This window comes from Chlorocebus sabaeus, chromosome 1 (genome assembly GCF_047675955.1).
Source record: "Chlorocebus sabaeus isolate Y175 chromosome 1, mChlSab1.0.hap1, whole genome shotgun sequence".
NCBI classification, from domain to species: domain Eukaryota; kingdom Metazoa; phylum Chordata; class Mammalia; order Primates; family Cercopithecidae; genus Chlorocebus; species Chlorocebus sabaeus.
Window position 1 is genome coordinate 104,837,149 of NC_132904.1, and position 13,365 is coordinate 104,850,513.

Below are 13,365 nucleotides of genomic sequence, written 5' to 3' on the forward strand. Positions count from 1 at the left end.
AGCCAAAAATTAAACCCAGGCACTCTGAATCAAGACTCCACAATCCTTTGGGAAGCCAAGATGAGCAGATCACATGAGTCCAAGAGTTCAAGACCAGCCTGGGCAACATGGCAAAATCCCATCTTGACAAAAATATAAAAATTAGCTGGGCATGGTGGTGTGTGCCTATGGTCCCAGCTGCCCAGGAGGCTGCAGTGGGAGAATCGTTTGAGCCTGGGAGGCAGAGGCTGCAGTGAACTGAGATCTGGGCCACTGCACTCCAGCCTGGGCAACAGAGTGAGACCCTGTCTCAAAACAAAAACAAAAACAAACAAACAAAAAACTCCACAATCCTAACCTCTTTGCTTTACTGCTTCTCCTATCTACTACTAGGACAGAACTCATACACCATCATTAATTAGGCTTTGACTATGTTAAAATTATTGGCGTTTCTGGGGTCTGATGACACTCTTCTTCAATATGTTGGCTTTCACTTTCAGCATTTCAGTACTGCTAACTACTGGCAGAACAATAGTGGCCTAGAATCTAAAAACTATTTTCAACATTTTGAGGCATTTATTTTACCAAATGAAGTCTGCTCATGAAAAATCATTACTAAAACTGTAAGTAACTGTTTTTTTTTTTTTTCACTCTGTTACCCAGGCTGGAGTTTAGTGGTGCAATCTTGGCTCACCGCAACCTCCACCTCCCTGTTCAAACAATTCTCTTACCATAGCCTCCAGAGTATCTGAGATTACAAGCATCTGCCACCACGCCCAGCTAATTTTTGTATTTTTAGTAGAGTCAGGGTTTCACCACGTTGGCCAGGCTGGTCTCGAACTCCTGACCTCAAGTGAGTCGTCTGCCTCAGCCTCCCAAAGTGCTGGGATTACAGGTGTGAGCCACTGTGCCTGACCAGTAACTTTTAAAATAGGATTCATATTTTGGCCAGGTGCAGTGGCTCTCGCCTGTAATCCCAGCACTTTGGGAGGCCGAGGCAGTCAGATCACAAGGTCAGGAGATCAAGACTGTTCTGGCTAATATGGTGAAACCCCGTCTCTACTAAAAATACAAAAAATTAGCTGGGCATGATGGCGGGCACCTGCAGTCAGGCTGAGGCAGGAGAATGGCATAAACCCGGGAGGCGGAGCTTACAGTGAGCCGAGATTGCACCACTGCACTCCAGCCTCGGCGACAGAGTGAGACTCCATCTCAAAAAACAAAAAGGATTCATATTTTTAAAATCATTTTATTCAACCTTAAATAATATAGGACATTTCCCTCTATTCCCAAATAGCAATCTTACATACAAAGGTAAAAATGACTTGACAAATGCATCTAAATTTATATACTATGCAGATTACTGAAAGGTTAAATGCCTAGAAATACGTGTGTGGAATGCATTTTTTGTTCACGAGAATTTCCTATAAGGTACTGCTAAAAATCACCTACCTTTGAAATTAGCCGAAGAGTTGCTTGTAGCAATTTCCTTCCAGCTGGCAATGTACCTAAGCACATTATGTGAGCATTCATTAAATTAAATCGATTCATTAGTACATACTTAGACTACGTCTAAAATTCCACTTTCTTTTGAGAAATCTTAGATTAATGATGGCATGTTCACTAGCCTCCATGTGTAATTCTCATGACTTTCCCACCTCCTACTAGCTCACATCCAGCGAAGAACCTTCAGGACAAGGAGTTGAAGGAGGTATAAAAATGGTGCCCACCATCTGCCATACTTAGTGTTCTTTCGCCTCCCTCTAGCATGCCTCCTCATTTTATCCTATGAATTCCTGCAAAATCATGTCCTGAGTGTTTACTAAGATGTTAGTTAATAACATCTAAATTTAAAGCATGGGCAGAAGACTCTCCTGGAGACAACAACAAAAACTTTCTCCTTGGTTCTGGATTGCCAGATCCACTGTCTCCGATATATGAAGGGAAATTTAAAGTGTCTAGTTTCTGAGCTCATTAGAACAGCAGTGCTGTCTTTTCAGGGTCCAGAACACGTAAGAGATACATTCAGGTAGGGTAAATGCAGCTGTCACCTTAGCTCCTGAACAGAGACTGAAAATAGAGAGAACAGGGTTGCCTGAGAAGAGGTGGAATAGGGAAGGACAAGGTACAACCTTCTGTGAGGATGATGGAAAGCACCAAGAGGCAAGTTTCCTAAGACTTACTTCACCATAGGCTCCACATTCCACTTTCCTAAGCTGCCTTGACAACTGCACCCACTTTAATCAAAAAATCAGGTCAGGATTTGGTTACAGCAGGTGCTGAAAAGGAGCTAGCACAGAGAGGTGGAGAATTAGAATCGTCATGTAATTGGCCCAATGCGGTGACTCACGCCTGTAATCCCAGCACTCTGGGAGGCCAAGGCGGGCGGATCACAAGGTCAGGAAATTGAGACCACCCTGGCTAACATGGTAAAACCCCATCTCTACTAAAAATACAAAAAATTAGCCAGGCGTGGTGGTGCACGCCTGTAGTTTCAGCTACTCAGGAGGCTGAGGCAGGAGAATGGCCTAAAACCTGGGAGGTGGAACTTGCAGTGAGCTGAGATGGCGCCACTGCACTCCAGCCTGGGTGACAGAGTGAGATCTCAAAAAAAGAAAAAAAAAAAAGTTGTCATGTAATTCAAAAAACACTGTGATTTTATTTTCTTTTTCTTTTTCTTTTTTTTTTTATTTTTTTGAGATGAAATCTCACTCTTGTCCCCTAGGCTGGAGTGCGATGGCGTGATCTCGGCTCACTACAACCTCCGCCTCCCGGGTTCAAGCGATTCTCCTGCTTCAGCCTCCCAATAGCTGGGATTACAGGCGCCTGCCACTACACCCGGCTAATTTTTGTATTTTTAGTAGAGACGGGTTTTCACCATGTTGGCCAGGGTGGTCTCGAACTCCTGACCTCAGGTGATCTACCTGCTTTGGCCTCCCAAAGTGACACTGTGATTTTCTAATTATTTATTCCATTTGAATTCTTTTTACTTCTGTCAACCCTGGGCTCCCGAAGTTTTTTGCAGTAGGAAGGTATATACTTCCAACAGCATTTAATACTTATTTTTATAGAGACAAGGTCTCACTCTGTCTCCCAGGCTGCAGTGCACTGGTGCCATCATGGGTCACTGCAGTCTTAAACTCATGGGTTCAAGTGATCCTCCTGCTTCAGCCTCCTGAATAGATGGCACCACAGGTGCATGCCACCACACCTGGCTAACTTTTTAATTTTTTGTAGAGATGGGGGTCTCGGTATTTTGACCAGGCTGGTCTTGAACTCTTGGGCTCAAGTGATCCACCTACCTTGGCCTCTCAAAGTGCTGGGATTATAGACGTGAGTCATTGCACCTGGCCTGTCCAACAGTATTTAATTACAATCAGATGTGTCTGAATTTGGCTCCTTCTCACTACTGCTACCCCTTGGTGCTCTGCAAACTTTCTTCAATGACCTTAAATAGGATACTGCTGGGTGACTTAAATGAAAGGATTTAAGTCAGGACAAGAGCAGGTGGTATAAACTCCTTCCACAATCTCTCAGTAGGCAATTCAGTTTGGTTTGACCTTAAATTTTAGCAGACTTTGTTTGAGCTTTCAGTGGTTGCTCAGGAGCACTATAAAGACTCACCCTGCTTGCTTGGATTTATACACAGAAAAGACTTTCATGCCACCACCTTCAAGAAACCAAGATGAAAGACCTTGATCGATAGTGTGCTGAGCCCTGACAATCTGGGGCACAAACACATACCATAGCTAGGCCCATCACTGTCCCTGCTTTATCCAAGGTTAGCACATGACTTTTATTCCATTATTTTAAAAAGAACTTCACATAAAGAACATACCAGCAGTAACTGATAAGAAATCTAAGTTTTACAAAAATCTAAGTTTTACAGACAGAGAAGCAAGTGTGATGATAGCATTACCATGCTGTTTATATCACACAGCTGATCTTTCTTGCTAAGAAATTTGTAGAAATTTTTAGAAAATAGTTACAGAATCAAGTGTGTGTGGACTCTACAATGAATCCCTTTGTTAAATTACAAATTTAACACTTTAAGAGCTCAGAAAAAGTCCCTAGCCAGAGAGGTCACAAAACTATATATCTTAGAAATCAAAGGAGCAGCTCCAGATATAGATACTATCTGTAACAGACATAAGCACAGAGCTCTCACCAACAGAATATCAGGAAATTACTTAGTATTTTCTAGGTGGTGATTGCTTAATAGCTATGTCACAATTCACTTGCTGTTTGAAAAACATGATGATCCTGGAAGAGGAACATCTGACTATCCATTAGGATGAATGCATGAATGCCAGCAAGAGCCATGGTAGCTGTCCTGTGGCACTGTGCATAACTCCGTGATGGTGATGTGAGGATTGTTCTGGTTTCTAAACATCTGCAGTAACATAGCTCTGGATACAGGAATTTGCAACAGTACTCATTAGTGTGTTTGAGTCCACAAGTGAAACTGGCTCTATCCATTCTTCCAAATAACAATAATAATGTTCGGTTAATAGTTGCAGTACAGATGTGAAGATGGACATGGCTTCATCTCAGGAGAGCATCGGTCTGTCATAACACACTAGCACAAAAGCCTTTGGGGAGAAACTGGCTGTTATCACTAAATATCAGTGTTCAAGGCATCTATGCCATTCTAATTGTCCAACTATACAAAAATGTCCATAGACTTTAAAGGATACTTTCCAAGGAATTAGGGGTTACCAAATCTCTAGAGGGGACAAATGTCAGACTTTTAAATTTTCATCAAACAAGATGTCACCCCAAGCCAGTTACAACTATCTAGAGGTCTACAAAGGTCAAACGGGGAAGTAGACTGTGGAGACCATACGTGCGCTGGAAAGAAGGGGCTTATGCCTAATGTCTGCAGTTAGCTAGGGGAAGGCCTTTGCAAAGTTTAGTCTTACTGAGATAATCAGCGCTTGTGGCCAAGCAGTGCTACTGAAATATACCCAGATAATCACACTTGAAATTTCATCTGAAATGTTTGTTGTTCAAGGCTCAATGTAAAACTTTGCTAAGGTTCACATGATGGTACAAAATTACAAGTATCCTCATCTTAGAAAATAAACTGATAGAAGTTATACACAACTTGGAAACAAGGTATTTGCATTTTTTTAAATGGAAATCTTCAGTTGCTCTTATCATCTGAAAGCTAGGTATATCCATCCCACTCCTACATGCTATGAAGAAATCGCTTCAAGTCTTACTGGTTTATTCTGTTTTTTGTTTGTTTTGTTTTTCATTTTTTGTTTTTGTTTTTGAGATGGAGTCTCACTCTGAGATCCCCAGGCTGTAGTGCAGTGGTGCGAACTCGGCTTACTGCAAGCTCCGCCTCCTGGGTTCATGCCATTCTCCTGCCTCAGCCTCCCAAGTAGCTGGGACTACAGGCGCCCACCACCTCGCCCGGCTAATTTTTTGTATTTTTAGTAGACACGGGGTTTCATTGTGTCAGCCAGGATGGTCTCGATCTCCTGACCTCATGATCCACCCGCTTCGGCCTCCCAAAGTGCTGGGATTACAGGCATGTGCCACCACACCCAGCTGTTTTTCGTTTTTTAAAGGGAAGCCATTAAGATTTCACCTATTATCACTTAGCAATGATGACGGGGAAAGTCTTATGTGGACCCAGATGCCTATATTTTCTTTCTTTTGAACTCAGTGGTTTTATTCTTTTTTTATTACAGTAATGACAGAATATAGAATATCTGGTATGAATTTTTTGTACTTGTTTGCCAGCCCTTAGCTTGAATCAGCCAAGGGAAAGGCAGAGCAGGATTTCAAAAGCTCCCCTGAGAAAATTCTCTATCCAGTCCTGGGAAACTCATTCGAAATGGACCTCCCCTACCTCTCTTTCCCTTTCTTCCCTCTCTTCTCCACCCAGCAATTTTTACTCTTAGAAAAGTAAAAGCAAGGCATTCCAGGTCCTTTATTTGGCTGTCATTTCTTGCATCATTATTACCATCTGCAATTTGTTCAGTGTCCCAGAAACTACAGACATGCTGTCTGTAGGGAATCTCAAGACTCGGGTCTGCACAAAATATTGGGGTTATTGAATCCTAGCAATTTCTTCTTATTTAAAAATATTTTAAAGCATCTACTATGGATACTTAGTCCTTTATTTTTTATCTTGTCCTTATTATTTTCTGATCTATCCTTGTCATCAGTATCTTCTTTTTTCTTTTATTCTTGTTTTGATTTTCCTTTGTCCTTTATCATTCTTCCCCCTTTTTCTTCATTTATCTTTCTTTGCATCATTATTCTCTCCTCTGCTTCCTCTGGCTTCTTTTTTTCGTGTTCTATTGTTCAATGACCATTACCTTGATTTTCCCTACCCCATTTTCCTATCTCATTTTTACTGATTTCTTCTGTTTTCTGACATTTCTTTATTTACACCATCTCCATTTAAATTTTTCTGCCTCTTCATTCATGCGGTATCCACATTCTTTATTGTAGTTGAGTAAATATTGAACATTTTAAGCAGCTTTATTGAGGTATAATTCATATACCATACAATTCCCCCATTTAAAGTATAATATCCAGTGGCTTTTAGTATAATATTTGCAGAGTTGTGCATCCACCACCACAATGAATTTTCTTTTCTTGTCTTTTCTTTCTTTTCTCTTTTTTTTTTTTTTTTTTTTTGAGATGGAGTTTTGCTCTTGTTGCCTAGGCTGGAGGGCAATGGCGTGATCTCAGCTCACTGCCACCTCCACTTCCCAGGTTCAAGCGATTCTCCTGCCTCAGCCTCCCGAGTAGCTGGGATTACAGGCGCCCACCACCACGCCTGACTAATTTTTGTATTTTTAGTAGAGACAGCATTTCACCATGTTGGTCAGGCTGGTCTTGAACTCCTGACCTCAAATGATCCACCCGCCTCGGCCTCCCAAAGTGCTGGGATTACAGGCGTGAGCTACCACGCCTGGCCCACAATTAATTTTCAATCATTTTCATTGCCTCAAAAAGAAACCCTGCACCCCACAGACACCACCTCCCCTTCCCCCTAGTTAATTCTCCAGCCACAGGAAACCACTAATCTACTTTCTGTCTCTACAGATTCGCCTGTTCTGGACATTTCATATAAATAAAATAACGCATGATCCTTTGTGATTGGCTTCTTTTACTTAGCAGATTCATCAATGTTATGGCAGATATCAGAACTTAATTTCTTTTTTCTGTTATTAATAGAGGCACAGTCTCACTGTGTTTCCCAGGCTGGTCTCAAACTCCTGGGTTCAATCAATCCTCCCATCTCGGCCTCCAAAAGTGCTGGGATTACAGGCGTGAGCCATTACACTTGGTCTTTTTTTTTTTTTTTTTTTTGACAGGGTCTCACTCTGTCACCCAGACTGGAGTGCAGTGTTGTGATCATGACTCACTGCAGCATCTATCTCCTGGCTCAAGAGATCCTCCCACCTCAGCCTCCTGAGTAGCTGGGACTACAGTTGTGCACCACCAGGCCTGGATCATTATTTATTTTTTGTAGAGATGGAGTCTTGCTATGTTGCCCAGGCTAGTCTCAAACTCTGGGCTCAAGCAATCTGCCCACCATGGTCTCCCAAAGTGCTGGGATTACAGGCATGAGCCAACATGCCCAGCCCACTTATTTTTATTGTGGAATAATATTCTATTGTGTAGATCTACCATATTTCATTTAGCCATTCATCAGGTGATGGGCATTTGGAGTATTTCTGCTTTTTTTGCTATTTATGACTAATGCTGCTACGAACATTCATGCACAGGTTTGTGTGTGGACATGTATTTCTCCTTCTCTTGGGTATATATCTAGGAGTGGAGCTGCTGGATCAAATGGCAGCTCTGTGTTTAACCATTTGAGGAACTGCCAGATTGTTTTCCAAAGTGGCTGCACCAGTGCACATTCCCACTAACAGTGTATAAGAGTTCCAATTTCTCCACATTCTTGCAAACACTTTTCATTATCTGTCTTTTTAATTATAGCTCTCCTAGTAGGTATGAAGTGGTATCTCATTATGGTTTTGATTGCATTTCCTTAATGGGGCTACATTAAATATTTCCACCACAAAAGAAATCTTTAAAATGTTTTCCAAGGGCCACAGTACATCGCTGAAAAATTATAACATTTTAGTGTCTCATACAGAAAGGTTAGGGAATATAGATGAAAGAAAACCTTTGTATTATTAATTTCATGCTCTTAGCCTTTTTTCTAAATCCCAAAGTAAGAAGCAAAGCAGACTAAGGCATAAGAATAAAGTCTAGGAATAAAGAGCCCTAAGTCTAATTTTTTGTTTACTATTTTTGTATCAGTCATTTTTTACCCCTCATTTTTTCTTCTATTCTTTCTAGACAAATTATACTCGGGGTTTTTTTCTTTGAAGATTGTTTGTGGCCCCAAGATTCAACACAGAAATAGGAAATGTTAGAAAAAAATATGATGACTGCCCTTGTTCCCCAAGAATAGCAACATGTACTTACTCATCAAAGTTCAGTGTGTTTGTCCAGTTCAGCACTTCATCCACTTCCCATTCCATCACAGAATCTATCCCACTATCTTCAAAAGCTCTAATCAGCCCCTTTGTTGCAGTGTGAATTAGTCCTAGAGTTTCACGATGTGTTGACTTAGCCTCCAGGCTTCCTGAGTAGTACCTATGTAGAGGAAAGGGAAAGAGACATAAATCTTCTGAAATAGGAGATAACAAGTAGATACAGGCGATATATATTGTTGTTATTTACATATTAAAACTATTTGCATATTGAATAAAGTTTTCATCCTATATAACTCGGATGCATCTAAACCAAGATCTATGTGATGGGATCTTTTGGGGGAAAAAACAACTTAATCAACCACACTAACTTCAAATCACCCCTCAATAAGTTGCATTTTTATGATATAAGGAAAAACTAAGCTATTACATTGTTGAATATTAGAATTATATAGTGGGAAAGGGTCTTAGAAACTAAATAACTAACCTACTCAGTTTATAGGTGAGGAAATAAATCTTAGAGGAGTTAAGTAAATTTTACAAAATCAAGGGGCTAATAGCAGATAAAGAAGGAAGGAAAGTGAAAAAAGGAAAGAGAGGAAGAGGTAAAGGGAAAACATATACTGTTTTATTTGTGCCAGGTACTTTTCATACATTCTTATTTAATTCTCTTTAAAAAGACACAGCCAGGCCCAGTGCAGTGGCTCACACCTATAATCCCAGAACTTTGGGAGGCCGAGGCAGATGGATCACGAAGTCAGGAGTTCGAGACCAGCCTGGCCAACATGGCAAAACCCCGTCTCTACCAAAAATACAAAAATTAGCCAGGTGTGGTGGCTGGCCCCTGTAATCCCAGCTACTCGGGAGGCTGAGGCAGAAGAATCGCTTGAATCTCAGAGGCAGAGGTCGCAGTGAGCTGAGATCGTGCCATTGCACTCCACCCTGGGCAACAAGAGCAAGACTCAGTCTCAAAAAAAAAAAAAAAAAAAGAAAGAAAGAAAGAAGAAAAGACACAGCCATTTGTGGCAGCTATTTTTAGTCCCCTTTTAGAGATACTGAAACTGAGACCTGGAGAAGTTAAAATATTGTTCAAGGCCAGGCACAGTGGCTCAAGCCTGTAATTCCAACATTTTGGGAGACTGAGGCAGGAGGATCATTTGAGGCCAGGAGTTTGAGACCAGCCTGGGCTACAGAGAGACCCTCATCTTGATTAATAATTTTAAAAATGTGTAAATAAATTTTCAAGATCATGTAGCAGCAAATACTTATGAGAGCCGGTATTCAGACCCTTAGTCTTAAGTTCAGCCTCCTTCTGCAGCACTGCCTGTCTTAATCTGAACACATAAAATAATATATTCACTGATAATGAGCTGAGTAACTAGAGAGAAGTTAGTTGTCCTTACCGAGATCATCAAAACATTTTTTTGGTGTTTAAGATCTACATTGGTAGCCATTTTAAAGGGTCACCTATTAAGAAGTTGTATTCATTTATTAATTAAACACTCATCGATTAGGAAACAGCATAGTGGTGATATGGAGTAAGACTCTGGTATCAAATTATTTGGATGTGAATCTTGGTTCTGTGTTACATAATCTTTGCTAAATAACCTAGCCTTTCTGGGCCTCACTGACCTCTTCCTTAAAATGGTAATCAGGACCAGGTGTGGTGGCTCATGCCTATAATCCCAGCACTTTGGGAGGGTAAGGCGGAAGGATCACTTGAAGCCAGAAGTTTAAGAACATCCTGGACAACATAGTGAGAACCCATCTCTACAAACAATAGAAAAATTAGCCAGGCACAGTGGCACATGCCTGTAGTCCCAGCTACTGGGGAGGCTTAGGTGGGAGAATTGTTTGAGCCCTGAAGTTCAAGGCTGCAGTCAGCTATGATTGCACTACTGCACTCCAGCTGGGTAACAGAGTGAGACCTTATCTCTTAAAACAAACAAACAAACAAAAGTAATCATAACACTACTTCCTCGTAGCATTCTTGAGAGGTTTAGGAGTATAAATCCATGTGGGATGAGCACGGATGGTGGCTTATGGCCGCAATCCCAGCACTTTAGGAGACCAAAGCGGGACACTTTCTTGAGCCCAGGAGTTCAAGACCAGCCTGGGCAAAATAGGGACAACCTGGCTCTACAATTTTTTTTTTTTTTTTTGAGATGGAGTCTCACTCTGTCACCCAGGCTGGAGTGCAGTGATGTGATCTTAGCTCACTGCAACCTCCGCCTCCTGGGTTCAAGCAATTCTCCTGCCTCAGCCTCCCAAGCAGCTGGGACTACAGGTGTGTGCCACCACACCCAGCTAATTTTTGTATTTTTAGTAGAGACAGGGTTTTACCATATTGGCCAGGCTGGTCTCGAACTCCTGACCTTGTGATCTGCCCACCTCAGCCTCCCAAAGTGCTGTGATTACAGGTGTGAGTCACTGACAACAGCCCCCCAAATTTTTTAAAATAATAAAAAAAAAAGAAGTGTAAATCTATGTAAAGCATTTAGAACAATGACTAGTACACAGTAAGCTGTGTACCATAGGTTGACACTGTATTGGGTGGTAGAGCTATTAACAGTGAGAAGATACATCCTTGCCCTCATGAAATTTTGACTTCATCAGATTTTAAATGGATAATGATCCATGACAGCAAATGCTCTGTTGCTCAGGCTGGAGTGTAGTGGCGAGATCTCGGCTCACTGTAACTTCTGCCTCCTGGGTTCAAGCAGTTCTCCTGCCTCAGCCTTCCAAGTAGCTGGGATCACAGGAGTGCACCACCATGCCTGGCTAATTTTTGTATTTTTCGTAGAGACAGGGTTTCACCATGTTAGCCAGGCTGGTCTCAAACTCCTGACCTCCAGTGATCTGCCCGCCTCTGCCTCCCAAAAGTGCTAGGATTACAGGCGTGAGCCACTGTGCCTGGCCTCTTATTTTTCTTTTTTCAACAGTGATATATAACAATTCAGATATCTTTTTTCTCTTATTAGGGAAGAATAAAATGCACTCTATTTTCAAGAGAGTCATAGTAATTGTTCAAATAATTTAATTCTCAGATTTTGAACTCTTTTAAAATTAGTTACTATTATAATTAAATGGTATATTGATAAAATAACAGGTTTACAAGCAGCAACAGTGTTTCAAATATAGTGATCAGAAATAAAAGATCACTTTATAAACATAATTTGTTTTATAAACAAACTAGTAATCTTTTAAAAAGATACAAAATTGGCTGGGGTGGTGGCTCATGCCTGTAATCCCAGAACTTTGAGAGCCCAAGGTGGGCAGATCACTTGAGGTCAAGAGTTTGAGGCTGGCCTGGCCAACATGGTGAAACCCAGGCTCTACTAAAACTACAAAAGTTAGCTGGGTGTGGTGGCATGTAGCTGTAGTCCCAGGTCCTCAGGGGGCTGAGGCAGGAGAATGCTAGAACCCAGAGGTGGAGGTTGCAGTTTGATGACATGGTGCCAATGTACTCCAGCCTAGGCAACAGAGCAAGACTCTTTCTGGAAAAAAAAAAAAAAAAAAAAGACATAAACTTTGTCTTCATGGGTAATTTTGCAATATATTTTTAGTTGTATTTACTTTAACACGACCTTATATTCTTTCTAAACTAGGAAATTTAGAGTGAAAAAACATCATAAGAAATATTTGTCTAAATGTCATGACAGAGAGAGAAGTTAAAACAACAAAGACCTAGGAAGAATCAAAGCTTAAGTTGCAAAGGTGGCTGAGGAAAGCTAAGATCTATAGGACACAGGAAGGGACAAGATTTAAAAGCCAGAATTCTTTTAGTAAGATAGGGGGAAAAAAATCAAAATTTTGTTGGTTTTGTTCATTACTGATTCTCAGCAACAGTCAGAATGAAGAGTGTTTAAATGCCATAAATGAACAAAGCACACAAAGTAAAATTTCTCATTCACTCCCTGCAACTCTATGAAAAGGAAATGGAACATCCTGTCAAAAAAATCATTCATTCATTTATTTATTCTATAAGCAACATATATTCATTAAACATGAACTATGTCTGAGATCCTGTGCTAATAAATAGAACAGAGTATCTGCTCTGTAAGGACTCAAAGTCTAGTGAAGGTGGCAGACAAATACACAGTTAATTGCAAAAATGTGACCAATGAGTATATAAAAGATCCATGGGGTACATCAAAAGGAAGTACCTAATTGTGTCTAGGTGGGTAAGGGAAGGTTTCAGAAGGAGATACTTGGGCCAAGTATCAAAAGATGAAGATGTCGTTGTCATGCAGCTGAGCACTCTAGGGAGAGGAAATATCATGGGGGGTGTAGGTAATGGGGAGCCCTTAACATGTTTTAAGTAAGGAAATTATTTCTTAGAAACATAAGTTCAGTGTTTACACAGAGAAGACGAAGAGACTAGAGACTAGGAAACTATAATCAGAAGTTAGATGAAAAATGAGATGTTACAGTGGAGAATGAAAGAAAAGATCAGATTTGGGAGATACTTTGGAAGTGGAATTAATAGGACTTGATGACAGATTACATGTAGGCACTAAAAAGAGTGAGAAATCTAGGGTAAGCCCTCTGTTTCTGGCTTGGATGACTGGCTAAATGGTGGTGTCATAAGCTGAGACCAGAAGGAATACTGAGAATAAGCAACTTTTATGATGGGGAAGATTAGAAATTCAGTTTTGGAACTGTTGAGTTTGATACAGAAATGCCCACATAATTAGAAATGCCCATATAATTAGAAATACAGAGCTCAGTTACAGATGTGGATTGTATTGAGGTAAATAAACTACAGGAGAGAAGTAAAATGCATATTATTTTTCATGTGCATTGAAGAATAATATGCGTTTTACTTCTTCTTTCCTGTGTTTATTTACCCAGATGCTTCAGCAAGTCATACCACCACTCTGTTAAAGCCAGCTGTTTCTAGGTGATG

At 40.7% G+C, this 13,365-nt stretch overlaps 1 protein-coding gene across 1 annotated transcript in view; it reads right to left on the minus strand.

Moving 5' to 3' along the window:
* Window positions 1–13,365, minus strand: part of C1H11orf65 (chromosome 1 C11orf65 homolog) — a 79,177-nt gene that overhangs the window by 6,129 nt on the left and 59,683 nt on the right. Inside the window, exons 7-8 of the mRNA XM_008020747.3 lie at window positions 8,449–8,619; window positions 1,432–1,487 (exon numbers count right to left, since the gene is read on the minus strand). Coding sequence (XP_008018938.1) covers window positions 1,432–1,487; window positions 8,449–8,619 — 227 coding nt within the window. The remainder of the gene's footprint in view (window positions 1–1,431; window positions 1,488–8,448; window positions 8,620–13,365) is intronic.